The sequence below is a fragment of the Paramisgurnus dabryanus genome, chromosome 9 (assembly GCF_030506205.2).
Source record: "Paramisgurnus dabryanus chromosome 9, PD_genome_1.1, whole genome shotgun sequence".
Taxonomy (NCBI): Eukaryota; Metazoa; Chordata; class Actinopteri; order Cypriniformes; family Cobitidae; genus Paramisgurnus; species Paramisgurnus dabryanus.
The window spans coordinates 37,079,944-37,101,879 of record NC_133345.1 but is presented as its reverse complement, the minus strand read 5'-3'; the positions used below and the strand labels follow the sequence as shown (position 1 = coordinate 37,101,879).

Sequence of the window (21,936 nt, the reverse complement as noted above, 5' to 3'; positions counted from 1 at the left end):
CGCCTCAACACGAACATATTTATGCTTGAAAACGATCTTGTAGATGTTTGTAGACAAGTCACATGTTTTCTACATTTCCAAGAGTCATTTTAAAGCTGTTTGATGGAAATAGTATCCATACAATCCGTCCCTGGTGGGCCTTGGTGGCCGGTCGCATTTACATGAGAGGATAAATAATTTAAAGCTCTTACAGATGGGATGAGATTCTAAAATCTTTTATATAAGTGAATCAACAGCCCAACCTCTGCACAAGTTGCTCTCTGTCCATCTCAAATATATTTCTGCCACTATATTATGAGATATATAAAGCCAATTTATTAGAATATGACAGGAAGTGATGCCGTTTTCATGATCATCCATTTTATTGGTCGTAATTTCTGTAATAAGAAAGATGCATCACATTCATTGGACAGCAAATACAATGCATTCTTTATTCACATGAAAATGTCTACTGGAATAATATTAAACATAAGTTTCTCTTGGCACCTATACAGTATGTTGTGCAGTGTGAAAACTGATGGGAATCCCCGCTAATAAAACCGTTATACTGTATACAGAGAGAGTGTTTTGGGGGTGGGTCAGGTGAAGGGGATAAAATATACCAGCCCATCCTCATGATTTTCATATAAATAGCATACAGTGTGAAAAGTCGTGCAATACATATGACAAATTCCAATTTTGTGTGCATATGATCTGCCAGTCTTTCCCGTTCACTTAATACAGTGCATCTTTTCATGTGGTTATATGTATTGGTTTATTTTTTCTGTATTTTTATCATTGTCGCTTGGGTTTGGGGTTAGAACAACTTTTTGTTACATAAAACGACATCCTAACCCTAATTCTAACCCCAACTCCAAGCGACTATTGTTTTAAAATTAGACAAAAACATGGAGAAACCTATATATTAAATGACATCCTAAAGCAAATCCCAAATCCAAACCCAAGTGACAATGGTTTAAAAAAAAAGTAAAAAAAAAATGGAGAAACTAAAACATAAAATGTCACAAAAAGATGTGTCGTATTAAGTGAAAGGGAAGGACTGGCGTATCATATGCATGCAAAATTGGAATTTGTTGTATGTATTGCACGACTTTTCACACTATCCCATAGCAAAGCAAAATTAAAGATGAGATCTCCTTTATGTCACATTTTCATCTCCTAGATATAAATGAGCACTTATTGAGACCAAAGTGGTTTTCTCATTCTTCTCAAATGTCTCTCCTGAGAATTAAGTCTCACATTGAGCACAGTTCAAGTTCTCTAAATTCTCTCACAGCTGTCTCTTTTCCTGATCTCAACTAAGAGACAAATGAGACATACTGTGCCGCTTTCAAATATGTCTAAATTTGATCTCAGTTATATCTCAGTGAGAAATGTGTCTCGTACTGCTCACTATTTGAGTTCTCTGATTCTCTTACAGTTGTCTCTTTTTAGTGTTTCAGCAAAAAGAAAAAATAGAGTAGTGCAAGCTCTCAAATTAGTCTCAGTATGAGAAATTTTTTTAATATTATAGCTCAATCATATCTCAATTTATCTCAGCGCAAAATTTAAGAAAAGAAATCAATTCAGGCAAATAATTTGAGATGGTTTACATAATGTTCAACTTACAAAATGTGTTGATTTCTGACACAATACAACATACAATTCATTAATTACAATTTTGAGTTCCAAAACGTAACCCATCAAAACACAAGCTATGATGTGCTCAAAAAACACCTTTGTGAACTTTGACATTGTGCTGTTTTGACAGAATACAATTACAATAGAGGCAATTCATCTTGCCACCACACACCCTGACCATGACCCACTGTTGGGGTTAAAACTTTTCAAGTGTGTTTGGGAAATTAGCTGCAAAAACAATGCCAGGCATAGATGTCAAGTCAAAGAAAACAACTTTACCCAATATATGATCCAAGGAAACTACTGTATTAACAGAGGTTTCCAATAGGGGAACAACATGACTGCATGTACCATTTGTTACACTATCATGCAGCAAAGAAAAACCAGCAACTTTGAATTCATGAACAAGGGCCCATTTGCCAAATGAATGTTCTGAGGTAAAGAAGTACTCAATCTGTCCATACTTTCTTTGTCCATCACTAGAAAAAACGACTGTAAAATTGTTTCTTCTATTGCCTTTCCCATAGTGTTTTGATGTGAGATAATTTCTCTTAACTTGTGCCCTGTGAAAGATCCTTACTGTTTTAGAACTGATGCAATGACCAGTATGTCTTTCCAATGTAGACAGTTGAACTGTGTCCAGTTGAAGTTCACTAGATGCTCCATATAGTTTGGTCCTAGACAAATCATTGTTTTCCTGACAGAAACTATCATCTTTAGTCATCCGTGTGTAAAATTCAGCTATGGAATTCCCTGGTTTTATGGTTTGTGAAATAACAGGAATAGACTGCACAAGTTTGACTGCATGGACCATCTGCATAGGTATATTTTGAGTGCCATGTATGAGCCTTAACAAATAGCCATTCTTGTCCTCAAAATGGAAACACGAATGAGTCCATAATGGACCAAGGGCCTTCACACTGTCTGCTAGGTGCACAAGAAGGTGTACATTTGCAGTTTCGTACCGCTCACCATATAAATTAGCCATTTGGGAACAAAAGTTCCACAGTAGTTTCTCTGCATGATCAATCTGTTCAACTGATATGGATTCCATCAACAAAATGAAAATGGCTTCACTTAGAAGAAGGAAGTGCTTGTAGTACAGTGTTGCAAGAACTCCACGGAAAACAACAGGTCCAAAGAAGATCAAAATATCCCGATATTCTGATGCTTTAAAAAACATTCTGTGAGATGTCACTGATCGAGGATATCGAGTGGAGGATGGAGGAGAGATTTCCTGAAATCGCCTGTCAATTTCCTTTGCATTTTTTGCCATGCTGAAGGGCTGACGAGAAAACTCTGGAGAAAACCACAGAACCATCAGAAGGCGCATTACTCCAAGAAGGACTGAGTGCATGTAATCTATGGCAGTGCCTTCGATAAGGTTATAACATTTAAGTTTGCTAAGCCAACAGGGACCCTTCACCCCTTTAACGGGGGTTTTGGTCTCATTTGAGATTTTCATATCCAGGGCAAACTTTTCATTTGTGCGCAGTGGGCCTTTTGGATCTCTATGTTGGTATGGAAATGCATGAACATGTCCCCTTTCCCCTGTCTTTACAGTCTCTCCTGGCTGCTCACATTTATGACATCCAAATTTCCCATTGTATTGCACTGAATTAAGGACTAATGCTTTAGCAGGTAAGTCGCATGTTCCAGCAATGGTGAGCACTTTACACACAAACGGTTCAGATGTCAACTGTGCAGGTTGCACAAGAATTCCATCATCTGAAAGTTTACTCAGTGTGTCACCTAGTGGTCTAAGGAATGTAACCATGGACGGTTTTGAGTCCCCATACCAAAGTCCAGCAAATATCATATTCTCTCTTTTTGTGCGTTCCATGAAACTCAGTTCATTGATGATACAATAAAAAGGCCACACTGAAAACTTGGACGATTTGAAAATAGGTACCCCATCTGTGTTCCAAGTAAGTGAGATGTTTTTAGGGTCACTAAGAGGACCCCCCCCATCTACAAGCTGTTTGTAAATTTCTGCATCATATATATCTTCAATGTTGTTAGGATCAGTCTTATTCCTGCTAAATCTAAAGTTAAGTTTCTCCTGAAAGCCTGGCTTGAGAAACAATGACCTTATTTGAGCATCAATTGGAACCTCTATGAAGGATGAGGATCTTTCTTCTGACACACTGGTCCCACAAGATAGACATTGTAATTGTTCATCTTCTAATGACCCACAACAAGTACTGCAATATTTATGCAATACAATAGGAGATGATGCAGCATGTGAGAAAAAAAAGTCTTTTAACTTCTGTACACTGTTTAAGCAGTCTGTATTCAGACTATCAGGACAAACCAACTTAAAAATTTTAAGCAAATCACTAAGGGCCTTATCAGTTACTTTATGACAGTTTACGTAAGCCATGATGATCAGAAGGCTCTCTGCAACAGTTATTGATGCATTGTCATATAATGGTTTGTGTGCTGTGTCCTTGAAATTTGACTCTTCTGCACAGTACTCACTCAAACCCTCTTCAAATCCCTCATTGAACAAATGTCCATCATCATATGTCCAATCCCCCACATCAGGGGCAGCTTCCTCAAATAATTGAGATGGATCATACTCAGCATTGCTATGTAGTTCAGTTGTTAGGTCATCAGGAGGATCTATGAAGGCTGATCTGGAAGATGGTTCTTCATTGTCTTCGATAGAGTTAACAGTTGAAATAATCTCTTCTGCCATGCTACCTTGTGCTGGTGATAAAATAGAATAAAAATCATTAAGGGTCAAAAAACATCTTGTCACAACACAAAACCTATATCGTCTTAACCTGTATATCACTTTCTTACACTCAGATTATTGTGTCATATTTTAGCAGGATCTGGGGTCTTATTTATAAAATTGTGCGTAGGATCCTTACTAAAAGTGTATGTGCGCCTGAAAGCCAAAAATGGCATGCGCAAAAAAATATTCATACTTGTAATTCTGTGTATGCCAGAACTAGGGATGTCACGAGAACCGAAACCAACATTTTTTTTAAACATGACCGTACCTGCTTTCTCTGGTACCAGAGGTACCGAGGCTGCAATACTCTTCCGGGACTGATGGGGGCAGCATATACGCGCGTGTGTATTTGACGCTCCACAAGAGTTAAAGAAGAGGAAGAACGCCTCTTACGAGCACACGGGAATCTCTCTAAAGTAGTTTGTCACTATCAAACATAGAATTTGGCAAAGCTCTTGAAAGACAGACACCCCGATCTCTTTAAAGAATTCGAGGTAAGTTTTAATTCGCATTAACATTATACACAAACTGTAAAACTTTAATTTTATACTGAAACCCAGACCCTATATTATGTTTGTTTGAGGCAGCTGGCATTAATGCCGTGTAAACAGCCAACTTTATGCTAGATGTTAATGTTTTGTGTAGGTGCATTTGCAACTTTATAAACGATCTATAAATGGGCGATTTAGTCATCCTGTCAGCAAAATGTAGCCTAATGTCACTGGATGAAGTATTAAAATGTTAAGGGTTTTTAATAACTATTTTCATCCTGCAACAATGTGAGTGATATTAAACTAATGCTTGCATTCAGAGTATGTGTATGTGCACGTGCGTGTGTTTATAAGTGCACCTTAGCACCTGTAGCTTTAGCTGATTTATTAGTCATTGTCAGACAGTAAGTTAAATAAATAAAATGTATTTCTTATTGTCTCTCTTTTAAACAGTATCAGCCAGAGGAGGATGTCCACCAAGAGAGTCAGGAGAAAAGTCAACAAACATTAACACAGACAACCTAAAAAGAAGCTCTTAAAAGTTTTCTATAATGTTGAAATGTTTTAATAAAAAAATAATATTTAAGTATAATTGTTCTTTTTTTTACACACTGTGGTACCGACTTAGGTACCGAGTACCGTGTACCCTTTTTTTTTTTTGCGGTATTGGTACCGACTACTAGATTTTTGGTACCGTGACATCCCTAGCCAGAACCTGCGCAACATTCACTTTATAAATCGCAGTCAGCCAGAGTCCGCTGAAGATTATGCGCACATCCGTTGTCTCCTCAAAATAACCATATAAGGAGCTTACAATGCCTAGATTTACTATGCATATCCTCATCTGCATATCATTTGCATATGATTATTCATCCACATGATCATCCAACATGTTCACCGGTAGGTAGCCTACAAGACATTAGTCAATTTGAAATATGGATGTCACGTCACATTAATACAAATAATTTAATTTGCCTTTTTTATAAATAAATGAAATAGTGTAAAATACATTTATTTTTTTCAATCTTTTCCATGGGCTAAATCGTATTTTTAATTGGAACAGATTTAGACCATGTTGTGCATTATTTGCACAAAGCTATTTTCTCAGACAATTATTCATCTATTCATTTAATATTCAGCTATCATGATAAGCAATTATAGTTAATACATTAAAGCACACCATGCCAGAAGAAAAGTGTTCAAAAGCATTGCATCCACAACAAATATTTCTATTTATTGAATATTAAATTTTTGTCAAGTCACCTTCATTTATATAGCGCTTTTAACAGTGTAGGCTGTTTCAAAGCAGCTTTACAGAGACAAATGGATAATACTTGGTATTATCTAGCTTTTTCTAGCTTGTTAGTTGTGATTAATTCACTTCCGTCGCAATGTTCATTAGTTATTACATTAGGGGCCGCTAAGACGACACCATTCTCTCTACACAGACTCTAATGCGAACCTGTGATAAACTCTGATGGCGTTCACATGCGCATTAAGAAATTATTCTAAGATTATGTGCATTTCAATCTATGTTCGCAGATTATTTCTCTATCTACAGACCAAGATCAAATTAACTTGTCTGGCGATGTAATGATTTCATGTAGGCCTATTTTAAGTGTTTAACTCCAATGAGAATGGTTCAATCTAAATGTTTAATATTAGAAGTAAAACATATAGTTTAGTAAATTATTAATTAATTAATTTAAACTATTATTGTGAACATGCACAGTGGCCTATTGATGATTACACATAACGAAGATTTACGGTTTTACGTCAGGCTATATTATGTGTTAGTTTCAATAAACGGCCCAACGAGCTCACTGACGCGGACATTTAAGAATGGATGGATATTTGCTTCAAGTAATATGTTTGTTAGAGAAATTATATTTGTATTATCTTTCTGTAGCTGTATAATATTCTTTGATTTTCTGCCTAAAAGTGACCAAAAACACATTTAACTCTGGCTCACCATCGTTGTCCCAAACTGCACCACCTCCCAAACGTTCGTACGCACGGGTCAGAGTACGCATGCAGGTAAGTTTGTTTTTGTAAATCAGAACTTATGCGTCGAAAAGTGGCGTACGCCTGTTTCAAGGCCTTTTTTGTGCATAGGCACGCTTAGTAAATGAGACACCTGCTCACTGACAAAATATTCTGTACATCATTAAAAACGGGGTGTGTGTACCTGGCAGGTGGTGAGAGACTTGATGTCCGAGAGTGAGTGTGGTACATCCTGCATGGACACCTGGATGTTGGGCGTGTTCCCCTTGAAGTGCAGCATTTTGGGTTCCTCCAGGAGGCCCCCCCCCCTGCTGTGTTCCACTGCTGCTACCTCCTGACACAGACAAGGAGACACATCAGTGGTTCACACCTTTATTCTAGATCAATATTAGAGTCTCATTTTGCTTAAATTACATTTTTCAGATTTCTCACCCGAAACAGATTTTGGGTCAGAAACCTTCTTGTAAGAAACTCAAAAGATAAAAAAAAGAAAAAGAGGAGAATAAGAGAAAGCTTTTTTGCCATGCTTGGTTTGACCAACTGTAGACTGCATTCTATCTACTAATCTATCTATTTACAGGGCCTGACCTCTGATTCTTAATCAGAACTAATTCTGTTCAGGATCTCTCTCTCCTCTGCACATGGGACTGGGTGTGGCTTTTGAACATTAAACACACACCAACACATTTCATAAGTTACCTAAATATTGCTGATCAGTCTCCACATGAACACTGGCGGCTGCAGGGAGGGATGACTGCAGGGAGGAAAATAAGGCATTAAATATCCTATCTGCTGTAAATTTACTGCAACACAACTATGCCAGGCTACTCACCAAGTGTGCAGCCCGTCTTGGTCGTTTATTTGGGTCTTCTTCATTACCAGTCCTTCTCCATCGTTTTCCAGGTTTTCGTCTGGTCATTTTGACACTCCAATACTATACAAATACAGACCCAAGTTGATGGAATATACAGTGTAACTTTTTGTAAAAGTAAAACTCTATATTCTGATGAAGCATTTATTCAGTAACAGAGGTTTACATCTAATCAGCTCTTTAGTAAACAGAAATACATTTCTTAGAAAGTGTAAATTTTCCTCTTCCAATTTTCTCTGTTAATTTCTTTGTACCATTTTGATTTAATCCTACGATAGATAAAGTTTCTCTTATTTTATCACTTCCACTTTCACTTGTTTATTCTTCATCCTGCATGAATTCTCTGTCCTAATTGGATAAAATGAATATCCCGAAAATGCATTTTCTGTTTACTGAACAGCAGGGGGAAACAGGGAGATTATGGTCATTTTAACAATAATAGCAATAACTGGTATCAGAAATAATATAGAGATGTTTTATTAATACTTGGCTACTGCACTGTTATGTACCACAATTTCAAAATCTTAAGTCAAACTACAAAATAATTATTAACATCATATTCTTTAAGTACCAAAAGTATTGATCATTGATGATCAATTGATCAACAAAATAATGTACATTTAATGCAAGTTATTTGTACTACTAACTCATGTAAATTTTACCTTCTGATATTTTTATAAATAATCTATTAATTATGTAGTATCATGAAAAGAACAAAATCAGCTCGGCTTATGATCACCATTGAATGAATACCAGAGTTTCAATGTCACTAAAGACATGTTTTGTGCCAAATAATTCCACAAATACACGTGTATTTCTCGTATGTTTTGACATTTCTGAAGAGTCTGAAGTCTAGGAGATTTGTAACCATAATTATATATATATATATATATATATATATATATATATATATATATATATATATATATATATATATATATATATATATATATTATGGTTACATATATATATTATGTAACCATATATAAATGTTCTGAAAACAAACATTTACAGTAGGCCTGTTAGCTAGGTGTAGCTAAGCAATGTTAGCATAGCTAGTGGTAGCCCCTTGAATGTGGCATTCGCAATGCGATGACGTAACTCCAAGAATCCTACCTCATGTGTGATAAAAATGTCCGTTATTACTATTACCACTACTATTACTTACCGTTAGTCGTTATCCTTTACAGAGAGCTTTGCTGTTTCTTCCAAACTCGAGCCAGTAACCGCCGAAAAAAGAAGAAGAAGCTGAACGTTGCACGCTCAGGAGACGTGACCAGTAGCGCCAAGACCGCCCTAGTACGAAGCAGCGCTTCTTCTTCTTTTGTGGGTTTACTGGCGGGTTGCAAACCAATTGTTAAGGTGCATACCGCCACCTACTGTACTGTACGAAGCAGCTCATTGCATGGCTCACGATTTATTAGACTTTTCACCTCGAGTGGTTAAGGTTAGGGAATTGGTCAGCCCTTACGAAAATTAACCATGGTTTTACTACAGTTAAAACCAAAAAAACATGGTTACTGTAGTAAAACCATAGTAACTACAAAATAACCATGGTTTTGACAATCATGGTTTTCAAAAACCATAGTTAAACCATAGTTAGTGTAGTAAAACCATGGTTTTGCTGATAGTAATCAATACACCAAAAAACCATGGTTACTACACTTTTACCACAATAAAACCATGGATAGGACATGAACAATTAAATTTTTTGTTATCTTTTTTTAAAGAATACAGGGCTTTTAAAAAAATTAATAGTACAAAGGAAATATAATCTGTGGGTATACTCCAGTCCAGCGGTGGCGGTAATACAACAACAAGTTGTCAACCGCCATTAAAACAAAAGAAGAAGAAGAAGATTGGCGGTCGGTCTTGGCGCCAATTCGTAATTTCGCTGGGGTGAGAGAAGTGCGTTGGTCACTGCTGTTGAACCTGTTGGCTTTTGCCCCTGCCACGCCGAAGAGGTAAGAATGAAATTATTTTGACATTATCATAATAATGGAAGGTGGGGATTAGGTAATTAGGTGCATGTCCAACAAGTAATTGGCAAAGAAACTCCGAACTGTATCAGACCGTCGAAAATGGGATGGTTGGCTAAGTTAGCTAATGGCTAATGTTAGGTTCTACGTCGCTGTCAATCGGAATCCTGGTATCTCCAAAACCATTATTTTTCAGGAAATTTAAAAAACGCAGTATTTTTTAAGTTATTAAACATTGTATCGTTAAAGTTGTTATTATGCCTTATATTGCTATCATATACTGTTGTGTACCAACATTAACACAACATTTTCCCAAAGTCATGTTTTATCGAAGATATGAGCTTTATGATTTGGGAGGGAGATATACGAGTTTATGCTCTCATTGATAACGGACGCAGACGTCACCGCTGCCAGCAGTGTTTAACAAATACTGCGGTCACATTGAGCCTTTTGACAAGAGATGAGGCTTCAATAGTTAACCAAAGCTGACTGTAGTTACATACATCTAAACGCTATTTTAAAGGTTTACGGTCTATAAGTGATGCTCACGGGCTTCCTTCTGCACAGAAACATTACAGTATTTATTAAACAGAATTATTATATTAATATATTAATTAAGCAGCCCTTTTTTTCTCCCATTAATAAAAACTTTGCTACTTGTCTTGTGTTTTACATGCGCAAAATAATTTAATGGTGGTTCTGCCAACCTGTACGCATTTTGCGTAGCAGGTACTCATTTTGACCTCAAAGTACGGTGGTACGATTTGTCACTCTAAACTACGCAAAAACCTGATGACGCCCTTTGCCGCGCGAAGTACTCAAAAGAAGCAACAGAAAAAAGAAAGATATGTCCAATCATAGCACTGGGCTCATCCACCACATAGAAAGTGGGGATGATTGACAAGTCTTATGGCCAATCAGTAACAAAAGTCTGCTATCGATGGAATCACAAAATCCAGCGTGATGATCTTCTTCCTCCACCCGCAGTTTCTGACCATCTTTTTCAACGGAGAGTCAAGACGTCTGACCCGCTAAGGTAAACTGGTCAGGGTGGATGTGCAAATAATGAAATAATGCATTAGCTTAATCCTATGAAGTCGACGGTCGCGCGGGCTCCATTTCATAACGTGCACTAGACCGCAAGATGCGCTAACATTACTTCTGATTTGTAAATGGGCATCATTTATAATTGAGCGCTTGCGAAAAAGTACAATGATTTTACCATGGGGCAGAGCATCCAGTTTTAGTCAAATAAAAACGGAAAGTTCACTCTCAGTGAAGGGAATCCACCTGACATCCGAGTGAAGCGGATTAAATGCGTTCTGAAATAACGCGCTCTTGATAATTGTCAATGAAATAAAACGTCATATACAAACCACATCAAATAAAGTTTTATAAATGGAGAATATCTCGTGTCTCGAGCGCCCACGTGATAGGTGCCTATGCCGTACTGTACTGTACTGTAAACAAAGCTTCAATAAATTACAGACAGACAGACATACAGTCAACAGCACTACTGTCACAGTTATTGTTGAATTTAAAGCAGCGTTAACTCTAAAATACTGTCTTAAAGGGATAGTTAACTTAAAACATGTAATTCAGTCATAGTTTACATAACAGAACAGACCATCCTAACATTTATGAGTTTCTTTATTGTGTGATACACAAGTTATTTTAAAGAGTGTTGATAACCACAGTGTCTGGTCCCCACTCCATTGTATGTTTTGTTAGTCAGGGAAAAACAAAAAAAAATTCTCAAAATAAAATATGAAATTGACAAAAATTGGACATACAAGGTTTCCGTCCGAGTCCGACAGCATTATCAAACTGGGTCCTTTAAATAAACTACAGTTTTAGATATGGCGATCGTGAATCTTAAATAATCTTAAAGAAAAACTAATCCGACACACCTGAATCAGTTTGTCCATTAATAGAAGACAGGAAACCAAGGAGCTGACTGAAGTTCAGGAAGTAGTGAAGCTGTGCATAGAGCCCATTAAGATCCACAAGCAGTACACTTGTGAAATATCTAATTGAAATATTGATCAGCCTACATGTTACCAGATGTTCATTTATTTTATTCATTTTCTTTGACTGTGAAATTCTAGGGTGTGGCAATTCTTGAAAACCATGATTTGATTTGACTTTTGATTAAAAAAAATAAAGGTCACAATTTAATTAAATTTCAATTTGACTTAGTTGACTGGACTCACCCACCTATTTTTGCTCTGCACTAGCTAAATATCTCTGAATTTTCAGATCTGCAAGTTCATAAATATTGTGTCACAATAAAACAAAAAAGCAAAAGCTCATCCAAGAATAGGGATGCTATCATTGTTCATGATCTTTAAATTATTTTAATCTTGGTGGTTATAGGTTATAAAACTAACAATCAATTAGGAAAATAATTTGATTTGATTTTTACTCATTTTGATACCATTCTTGCCTCAAAGATATGAAGTGAATTAGGTTAAAATAGTGTCTATTTATATTATACGTAGCGTTAATGATCTAAAATGTATTTTTTTCATTAACAGGATGGAGAAAAACAAAGTGCTGGCAAAAAAGAGGTTACGGGTTCCCACTCAGAAAATGAAGGACCTGAGCTCCCCTCCCCTAAATGAGAAATCTGGTAAGTATTAAAGGTGGAAAAGAGAATGTTTGTTTTATACATTTTTGCAATATTACTTGAAACTGTCTTTACTAAATGATAAAAGACTATTTATTAGGTGCACTGAAAGTAATAATATTAATATACGTCATCTGTGCACAAGATAAGGCCTTAAAAACATCAGCCGATTGCTCTTGCGGTCATCGCAATCATCATTGGCCCTCTGGCTTGTCAATCACTGCCATTACGATCCTTGTGAGATACGTGCACGCTCCAGTAACTTTACACAGGCGACGCATGCGCATAACGCATGAGACTCCGTCTTAAGTTTCGGTTTGTTTTCATTGTCGATACTGCTTTCCTCCTCGAATTTGCACCATGGAAGAGAAAAAACCCGAAGTAGGACGCAAAAGAAAGACTTTTTTAAAGCCGCTGGGAATAGGAGAAAATTGTCAGAAGAACGTTACTTAATGTAACCAGAGTCGTTAATGGAGAAACATTTAAACGCTGGAGAGCAATGAATGAACAGAGAGGTGTCAAGACAGACGCGCAGTTCGCAAAAAATCTTCTTAACAGGTAACGGTGATTATTCTTTCTTTGTGGATGTAATTATTGTTGTACTGTTATTCAGGTATATTGATGTTGTTATTGTACTGTAGTTGTAAGGCAGTGACCAGTCTCCTACATGCTAGTTGAAATGGGAGTAAGTTAGCGTCGACTGATCTAACGTTTTAATGTCTTATGTGTTTATTATCATATTTCACATAATGAATTCACTGACGCGACACAGCATATGCCTGTGGCAAACAAACACTCGTTCGTGCACGAGTTTAGGAAGGCGTTCCCTAGAAATGAGCTGTGAAGGCGGGAGGCTGTTCTTACGCATGCGCTCATTTAAAAAACTCGTTTTTGGATTCTCGGTCAGCGAAAAACATCCTCTTTTGCGCCTTTAACGTAATAGTTACTGTTATATACAGGGGTAATAATCTTAACATTATTGTCCAAATAATGTCTAAAAATACCAGTCTACATTGTTGTGGCCGAATAGAAATTAAACATCTCCCTCTCTCTCCCTCCCTCCCTCTCCCTCCCTCTCTCTCTCTCTCCCTCTCTCTCTCTCCCTCCCTCTCTCTCTCTCCCTTTCTCTCCCTCTCTCTCTCTCTCTCTCTCTCTCTCTCTCTCTCTCTCTCTCTCTCTCAGGGTGTGTTGCATTTGTCAGATGGGAGGATGGTTATACCGGCAAAATCTTTAAAGGATCTGACATTTTGGCAAGAGATGAGGCTCCTGTGCAGCTGCAAGATCTTAGATCAGGAGACCCTGTTTTAGCAAAGTGGTCAGATGGTAAATTTTATAAGGCCACTATTGAATATGTTTCAGGGGAAGATCAGGCAAAGCTGCCAAAAGGCCACCCAACTCCACAGGAGTCCTTTTTAAATATGTTAAAAGGCGATGAGCCATCAGACATAACGTCAGGGTCTGACACCATTATAATAGATAGGAGCCCACTGTCTGAGCATGGCGAGAAAATCCCATCGCTGAATCCATCACCTGACGGGGGACATGCAACAGGCCGCAACACAGCTGGACCACCACCCTATGGGTAGGTTTGTCATAATTATTACATAATCGCCCATGAGTTCAACACTTTTTATCATTATCCGATCAGATTTGGCAAAGTTCAAAAAAAAAAAAAAAACATCATTAGGATAACCAATCTATGATAACAGAATAGGCTATATGCACAGCTCCACTACTTCCTGAACTTAAGGCTGCTCTTTTATTTCCTGCCTTACATTATTGGCCAACTGATTAGTCCACGTGTGTCTGAGTCACAATGGTCAGACACAAGTGGATTAATCAGTTTGTCCAATAATGTAAGACAGGAAACAAAGGAGCTGCCTTAAATTCAGGAAGTAGTGGAGCTGTGCGTAGAGCCCATTACTGCATTTCAGTAAATGGTATGTGAATGACTCGTAGGCCCTGATGAAAATAATTTGCTATTATTTTTGCTTAATGATCAGAATCGTTAATTTTCATCTTTTTATGAGCTCACATGTCACAACATATTGTGATCTTGTTGATCAGCTATTTCCAGTATTGAAATGTTTTATGTTTTTAAAGTATAAAATGATTATAAATATGGCAGATTTTGGTCATAGTACATTTATTTTCATTATTGGTACTGGCCCTCATATACATAAAAAAAGAGTAGACAGCCCAAGTTGTCAAGGCTGCATCTACCCTTCATTTATGTCTATGCCACTCAGTTCTTTGTAGTTATTGGTCAAATCTCTTCTGGACAATTTGTGTTTACAGAAATGTCATCTCTGGTTCGTGTAATTTTATTATAGCTCTGCCAAAGGGGGGACCATTGGTCCATCACTCTACAGAGGCAATACACCCAGCCCATCACCGTACAGCCTCAACACCTCTGGTCCATCACCCGGTGGAGGCCATACACCCAGCCCATCACCGTACAGCCTCAACACATCTGGTCCATCACCTGGTGGAGGCCATGCAGCCAGCCCATCAGCGTACAGCCTTAACACCATTGGTCCATCACCCTACAGAGGCCACACACCCAGCCCATCACCATACAGCCTCAACACCTCTGGTCCATCACCTGGTGGAGGCCACACACCCAGTCCATCACTGTATGACCTTAACACCTCTGGTCCATCACCTGGCGGAGGCCATACACCCAGTCCATCACTGTATGACCTTAACACCTCTGGTCCATCACCTGGTGGAGGCCACACACCCAGTCCATCACTGTATGACCTTAACACCTCTGGTCCATCACCTGGTGGAGGCCATACACCCAGCCCATCACCGTACAGCCTCAACACCTCTGGTCCATCACCTGGTGGAGGCCATACACCCAGCCCATCACTGTACAGCCTCAACACCTCTGGTCCATCACCTGGTGGAGGCCATACACCCAGCCCATCACCGTACAGCCTCAACACCTCTGGTCCATCACCTGGTGGAGGCCATACACCCAGCCCATCACTGTACAGCCTCAACACCTCTGGTCCATCACCTGGCAGAGGCCATGCAGCCCGCCCGCAAGAAAATGCATGGACACCATGTCAGGATTGTAAGGGGGAATTTGAAAGAATCCTACAGGAAAAGAGAAGGATCGATGAAGTCATCTCGAGAATAGGCAAGTAACTTATAATTGCTAATTCATTCGTGATGTAATTGTTCTATACCTATATTAGTGATTGGGCCTTAAACACAACACTGTTTGAACTATCCTAGAAAAAAGGCAGAAAAGTGGGTTGTGGCTTTAAAAAGTATAAATGGTATGGGGAGGTTTATAAACTAAGCTTATTTATTGCACATAATCCTTGATATTGTTAGCAAATAAGAAATAACACTTAACAATTAAATTATAGCAATAATATATTATAGTATGAACCTAATTTAACAGCACAACAATTCATTATATTAATTATTATTGTGATAGTTTAATGAAAGTGCGTAAATGGGCTAAAAGTGATCAAATTAATCTGAACTGGTACAATTAAGTCAAATAAATGTTCACTCCTTTTTCCTCAATATTAATATAAATGAAGTGCAGCAGTATTAGTTTTGAGTTCTTGTTTCATCTTCTTGGGCGGGCCATCCAAGTAAAGCCTTTGTAAGGGACACACTAGTTAATGGTGAGCTACTTAAGTCTTGAGGCATATTAAAACATGCCTATATGTTTGGCCTTACATAGGCATTCTTCAGGCCATGTAGAAAGACATGACACCACACGAACAAGCTACTGTATATGCATGAATTGGTCCCATAAGTGCAATAACCATCAGCTGTGAAAAAGGGGAATACTCAGGTATACATCATTGGAAGATAGATGTTTAGAATTAAAGGCGGAGTCCACGATGTTTGAAAAACGGTTTGGAAAAGGAGACGGCCCGACTACCAAAACACATTTATAGCCAATCAAATCAAATCAAATGCCGGGTTGCGTATGTGTGGGGTGGGTCTATCAACAGAAGGTCTAGATTCTATAGACCTTTCTCACAGTAACCGGAAATACGTAATCGTCGTGTAAGCGGAGTTACTGTCAAGCGTCAACACACTAAAAAAACATAAACCCGGGCAAGTTTAAAATGGATCAAAGAGTCTACAAAACTTCGTTAACGGATTTGCTAAATATTACATTTGCTGATGTGACACGACTAATGGAGGAAAACTTTTTCCATGAAGAATTTGTCCATAAATTTCTAGGTAAGTAGAGAGCAAGTCTAACTGTTACTGAACTGTTAACTAAAACGACACATTATAAGTCTCGCCGGATGGCCTGAATCCACTTCTGAATAACTTCCCCATTAACAGGGAATTGATGGAACAGATACGGCTTTTTACATTGCCTTGACTGCGGAGGAAGTAGATTTCCACGACGATTGCGTATTTCCGGTCATAAATACGGAAGTTGTGAGAGGTCTATTGGGGTAAGGGCGTGTTTGTTTAGGTGATTTCAAATATCAACATTGGCTTTCAAACATCATGAAATCCGCCTTTAACATAGGACATCAGCTGTAATCAATATAATCAAGGCTTGACAAAAAATGACAAGAAAAAAAATGAAATGGAATTTTTTTTTTTTTTTTTTGACCAGAATTAAGATTTTTTTATTATAGTTTGTTTGTCAAGCCTTGATTTTATTAATGATCCCTCAAGTGTTCATTCTATATACCTCCCACAGACATATTCCAAAGTGTCTCAAAATATTTTTTTTCTTGTGATGTTGTAGCCTATGCAAGGTTATCTAGGCATGTTTTAATTATGTTCAAAAACAAACTTGCCTGCCATTAAAGCTCTTTAACCATTTTAAAGAGTAGCTTGGTATTTTCTCACTCCTGTATTGTTTGTACTATTTTTCTCTTTCAGATCCAGGCCAGGTCAGAGAGCTTCAGACTCTCTGCGACTTAATTGGAGAGAGGCATTGTGGCAGCCCAGCTTCACCATCAGGCCAGCAGGAGCTGTTTCCTGGGAGCGGCATATTCATCTCATCATTCCGCCTGGCTGCCATGAATCACGCATCAAAACCAAATTGCATGCGTCTGTTTCATGCACTTTTTGATCATTTCTTCACTGTTGAGGAGTGTCAAAATGCAGTGCCCTTTGGTCGTCCTGGCAACAACCCCTCAGGAAAGCAAGGAAAGCAGGTCCTTGACCGTAAAAAAGTTGACGGAATCCTAAGTAAGTTTTTTTCAAAATTAGGCTCTATGTGTGTTTTTAGGCCAGGATAGTGGGAATGATTATATTTAATCATGACAGTGTAGCAATGATTGATGCAAAGTCTGCGAAACTACTTCTGGCAGACAACTCAAGCTGCGCCCATGCTGATCAGCCATGCCCTCCTCATCCAAATAGGGCGGGCAATTTAACCCCCCCCCAAGCTTACATTCTCATCCCTGGCTATGCTTCTGCTGCCGTTGCTACTTCCTGTTCTGCTGCCTTGCTGTTGCATACATCTTGCTGCTGCTGTCACCCATTAGCCCTCCAGGATTTTGCTGGCTTTTTTGTGATCGTTGCGGGCTAAAATGCCTAATATTGCGGCAGGTTTTCTAAAAAGTTGTAATGAAAGTTGCAATTTTTTATAGGTTAAAACTGCAAAGGTAGATAGATTTTTACCTAAAGTGCTCATATTATGCTTTTTGTATTTTTCACTTTCCTTTATTGTGATATACTGGTAATCAAAATCAAAAATTTGATTTATATCAGTAATTCCATTCAAAAAGTGAAACTTGTATAACGTATAGATTCATTCCTCACAACCTGATATATAACAAGCGTTTTATTTCTTTTAATTTTGATGATTATATAACTGACAACTAATGATTTCTCCGCGTATATTTAGTTGTGGCAAAGTGTTTTTTAAATTGTTGATTTCTGTTTATGTTTGACAACTATATTGCACATCTTTCAAAACAGTTTATCCCCGCTTTCGTAAAGAACACCTGTGGGGTATTGCACAAAACTAGGATAAGGCATTAAGCTGGGATTTTCCAGTTATCCTGGATGGATTTAGTCTTGACTTGAAAAGCAGACACAAAAGCAGAGGCACCTTAGTTACCATGGAGATTTGTTCTGTGCAACTAGCCTGCTCCGGACCAGGCTAACAGCCAGGATTTATTAAAGGAATAGTCTACTCATTTTCAATATTAAAATATGTTATTACCTTAACTAAGAATTGTTGATACATCCCTCTATCATCTGTGTGCGTGCACGTAAGCGCTGGAGCGCGCTGCGACACTTCAATAGCATTTAGCTTAGCCCCATTCATTCAATTGTACCATTTAGAGATAAAGTTAGAAGTGACCAAACACATCAACGTTTTTACTATTTAACACGAGTAGTTATACGAGCAAGTTTGGTGGTACAAAATAAAACGTAGCGCTTTTCTAAGCGGATTTAAAAGAGGAACTATATTTTATGGCGTAATAGCACTTTTGGGAGTACTTCGACTCGGCGCAGTAACACCCTCCTTCTCCCATTATGAGAGTGAGAAGGGCAGCGGACTTTTCAGGCGAGTCAAAGTATGTACTAAGTACTACAGCAGGCTTTAAAAAAATTATAATTTATTCGAATATTAATTTTTATATTCGAAATTAATTTTTTTTAACTATTCGAATATATATTCGAATTTAGAAAATTCGTTGACAGCCCTAGCTTGCAATGCTTATAAATTATGTGTTCTAATTTTTTAGAGTTGTCTGACTTAACTGTCAGAATAGAAGTTTAAAACCAGAAATGAAGTTTTATCCAGTATCACTTTATAGCACCTTTAAGGATAACACTGTTGTTTTATTTATATTCATGATTGGCCAAAAAAATCTTACTTGCTGATTTGCAATTCTCTGAACTGAAATGGATGTCTAGTGGTGTTATTTCCTTTTTACCTGAAGTGCAGTTGTATATGGTCTATGTGGTAATTTGTCAAATTACTCATTATTTTAATGCTCTTGTCTTACAGCTTATGTCCTGAGATGTGCAACTCTACCGGACTGGGAACCAATTGAGGAGGCCAAGCTCAAGAAAGCCTTTGTGAACAAATGTAGGGCCAGAGCAGGCTCCAAGGAGTAGGCCACTGATATAGCCTGTCCTATGTGGACCGCTATCTCTCTCTCTCTCTCTACCCCTTCTTTTATTTGTCTTATTCATTTTCATGGTAATATGTTAAAGGAATAGTCTATACTTTTTCCGTATTAAACTATGTTATTACCTTAACTAAGAAGAGTTGATACATACCTCTATCATCTTAGTGCGTGCACATAAGCACTGTGGCGCGCGGCAACACTTTGATAGCATTCAATGGTACCAATCAGAGATAAAGTTAGAAGTGACCAAACACATTAACGTTTTTCCTATTTAAGACGAGTAGTTATACGAGCAAGTTTAGTGGTACAAAATAAAACGTAGTGCTTTTCTAAGCGGATTTAAAAGAGTTACTATATTGTATGGCGGAATAGCACTTTTGGGAGTACTTAGACTCGGCGCAGTAACACTCTCCCTCTCCCATTATGAGAGGGAGAAGGGGAGCGGATTTTTCAGGCGAGTCGAAGTACTCCCAAAAGTGCTATTACGCCATAAAATATAGTTCCTCTTTTAAATCCGCTTAGAAAAGCGATACGTTTTATTTTGTAACACCAAACTTGCTCGCATAACTACTTGTCTTAAATAGAAAAACGTTGATGTGTTTGGTCACTTCTAACTTTATCTCTGTTTGGTACCATTGAATGAATAGGGGTAGGCTAAATGCTATCAAAGTGTCGCCGCGCACCACAGCGCTTACGTGCACTCCCTAAGATGATAGAGGTATGTATCAACTCTTAATATGGAAAAAGGATAGACTATTCCTTTAATATAGTTAGTAGTAGTAGGCAATGGGACATCAACGACAACAACTCCTATTGGCTGCTTCCATTCACCTCCGGTTCAACCTCGAAGTTGGTACGTTCCCTTTCCGGTTGTTAATAATTGTAAATTTGTCTTGGTGTTTGTAAAAGTGTGTTCTTGGTAATTTGTTTTCTGAATTTTAAATTTGTTTCGGGACTTATACATTACCATAACACAGCTTGAGACAAATGTAATGTTTTATGATATGTAAAAATGTTTTCTAAAATTTAAATTGGTTTCAAGCTCTGTAAAAGTGTTTCAGATTTCGTAATGTTAGTTTGCACCTCCAGGCAACATTATTGTTCCATGTGCTAGTCAGTGTTTTATTTTTACAATCTGGAAGTGTTGTACTATACTAGTGATGTCCCCACACTCCAGCACCTACATCTGAGGAGTGAGCTGAGTTGGTACAAGTGTGCCTTACTCGCCTTCTAACCAAATCCTTTTATCTTTTCATGTTGGTTTGCACCTCCAGGCCACCATACTTTTCATGTGTGTGCCTAACATTGTTGTCACACGTTCCACTTGCTGGTCAGTGTTTTTTTTGTCTTGAAGTGTTGTACTGGTGTAACACAAATACAGTTTATTTCTAATTAATAAAGATAATTAATCTTTAAATTGCATTCTCAATTTTGTTCTTGTATTTCTCAAATATACCTCAGATATCATTCTCATATATAGCTTCAGTAAGACATTAAAGAGAAATAATCAAGAGATGGAAGAGACGTTGGACACACAATAATAAGATCTCTTTTAAGGCTCATAATTCTCAGATTTGTCTCATTAAAGTCTCAGATTTATCTCATCTTATTCTCTTTAATTCTCCTTCAAATAACCAAGTCATAATTGAGATCAGGGGTATACAATTATGAGATCTCTGCTGTTTATCCCACTTCTCAATTGTTGCTCAAATGGTTTTCTCAATTTAACCTCCTTTGTCTTACTGGTGTCTTGTCTCTTTTTAGCTTATGTCTTGCTCCTAAGGGACCCTTAGGAGAAGTAACTCAGAAACAAATGATCACAGAATGATATGAATATGAGAAGCTGAAATTGATCTCAAGAGATGAGATTGAACAACAGATGAGCAACAGATTTTTCCTATGGGATGTGCCATTTATACACACTTCACGAGAAACGGTTGAATATACAATTTGTACAGTTCAAATAAAATCTGGCATTTGCTTCACTGTGAGGAAACTTCCTAAATTGTTTAACATAATACAAATGTAAAAATGCAAAGATGATTACAGTATGTGAGGGTTACTGTGGGTTCAAACCAGCCGCGTTTGAGGCATCAAATTCGCGTCTAGCACACTAGTTTTGAGTTTACTCGCTTCATTCGTGCGTGAAATTCTAGTCATCGAGATATTCACGCGGAAATTTGCGTCATGGGAGGGGCTTTTGCGACTTCGCTAGCTTTCTGTAAACACGTCACTACAACATCAAGCTCCTGTAGGTCAACGTGGCGCATATTTTCGCCAAAGTTCACATTTTTCAACTCGTGCGTTTCTGATGGCAACGCTCAATTTGCGCAAACGAGGCAGAAGAGACCTCCAGACCTCTTCACATTGACTTAACATTGAAATCACTCGCGCTTGATGCCTCTACTGCGGCTGGTCTGAACGCAGCATTAGGGATAGATGTAATGGACCATTCCCACCAGCCGCAGTAGAGGCAGCAAGAACGCTCTATTTGCGAGTAGT

At 37.9% G+C, this 21,936-nt stretch overlaps 2 protein-coding genes across 3 annotated transcripts; one reads left to right on the top strand and one right to left on the bottom strand.

The window, feature by feature from the left end:
• Positions 1-1,170: 1,170 nt before the first annotated feature.
• Positions 1,171-9,668, bottom strand: LOC135728196 (uncharacterized). 2 transcript variants are annotated; one of them, XM_065246340.2, is made up of 5 exons: positions 8,898-9,668; positions 7,691-7,792; positions 7,558-7,612; positions 7,043-7,192; positions 1,171-4,332 (listed from the first exon to the last, which is right to left on the bottom strand). In XM_065246340.2, the coding sequence occupies exons 2-5, from the start codon at positions 7,775-7,777 to the stop codon at positions 1,817-1,819; spliced, it is 2,808 nt and encodes a 935-aa protein (XP_065102412.2). In that variant the 5' UTR covers positions 7,778-7,792; positions 8,898-9,668; the 3' UTR covers positions 1,171-1,816. The 2 variants fall into 2 exon arrangements, with proteins under 2 accessions (XP_065102412.2, XP_065102413.2); XM_065246341.2 differs by lacking the exons at positions 7,558-7,612; positions 7,691-7,792; positions 8,898-9,668 and adding an exon at positions 7,291-7,344.
• Positions 9,669-11,577: 1,909 nt separating this feature from the next.
• Positions 11,578-19,594, top strand: LOC135773247 (uncharacterized). Its single transcript, XM_065282728.2, has 5 exons — positions 11,578-12,340; positions 13,520-13,919; positions 14,671-15,485; positions 17,222-17,533; positions 19,311-19,594. Exons 1-5 carry the CDS (start codon positions 12,247-12,249, stop codon positions 19,418-19,420), a joined length of 1,731 nt encoding a protein of 576 aa, XP_065138800.1. The 5' UTR covers positions 11,578-12,246; the 3' UTR covers positions 19,421-19,594.
• The last annotated feature ends 2,342 nt before the right edge of the window (positions 19,595-21,936 follow it).

What these genes read in the sequence shown, in the direction of transcription:
- LOC135728196 (XM_065246340.2), bottom strand. Translation starts at nt 7,777, where the DNA reads ATGACCAGACGAAAACCTGGAAAACGATGGAGAAGGACTGGTAATGAA. An exon ending in CAAGACGGGCTGCACACTTG is followed by an intron (nt 7,613 to 7,690) that starts GTGAGTAGCCTG and finishes TCCTCCCTGCAG; the next exon opens with TCATCCCTCCCTGCAGCCGC. An exon ending in AGTCTCTCACCACCTGCCAG is followed by an intron (nt 4,333 to 7,042) that starts GTACACACACCC and finishes TTTTATCACCAG; the next exon opens with CACAAGGTAGCATGGCAGAA.
- LOC135773247 (XM_065282728.2), top strand. Translation starts at nt 12,247, where the DNA reads ATGGAGAAAAACAAAGTGCTGGCAAAAAAGAGGTTACGGGTTCCCACT. An exon ending in GCTGGACCACCACCCTATGG is followed by an intron (nt 13,920 to 14,670) that starts GTAGGTTTGTCA and finishes ATTTTATTATAG; the next exon opens with CTCTGCCAAAGGGGGGACCA. An exon ending in TGAAGTCATCTCGAGAATAG is followed by an intron (nt 15,486 to 17,221) that starts GCAAGTAACTTA and finishes TTTCTCTTTCAG; the next exon opens with ATCCAGGCCAGGTCAGAGAG.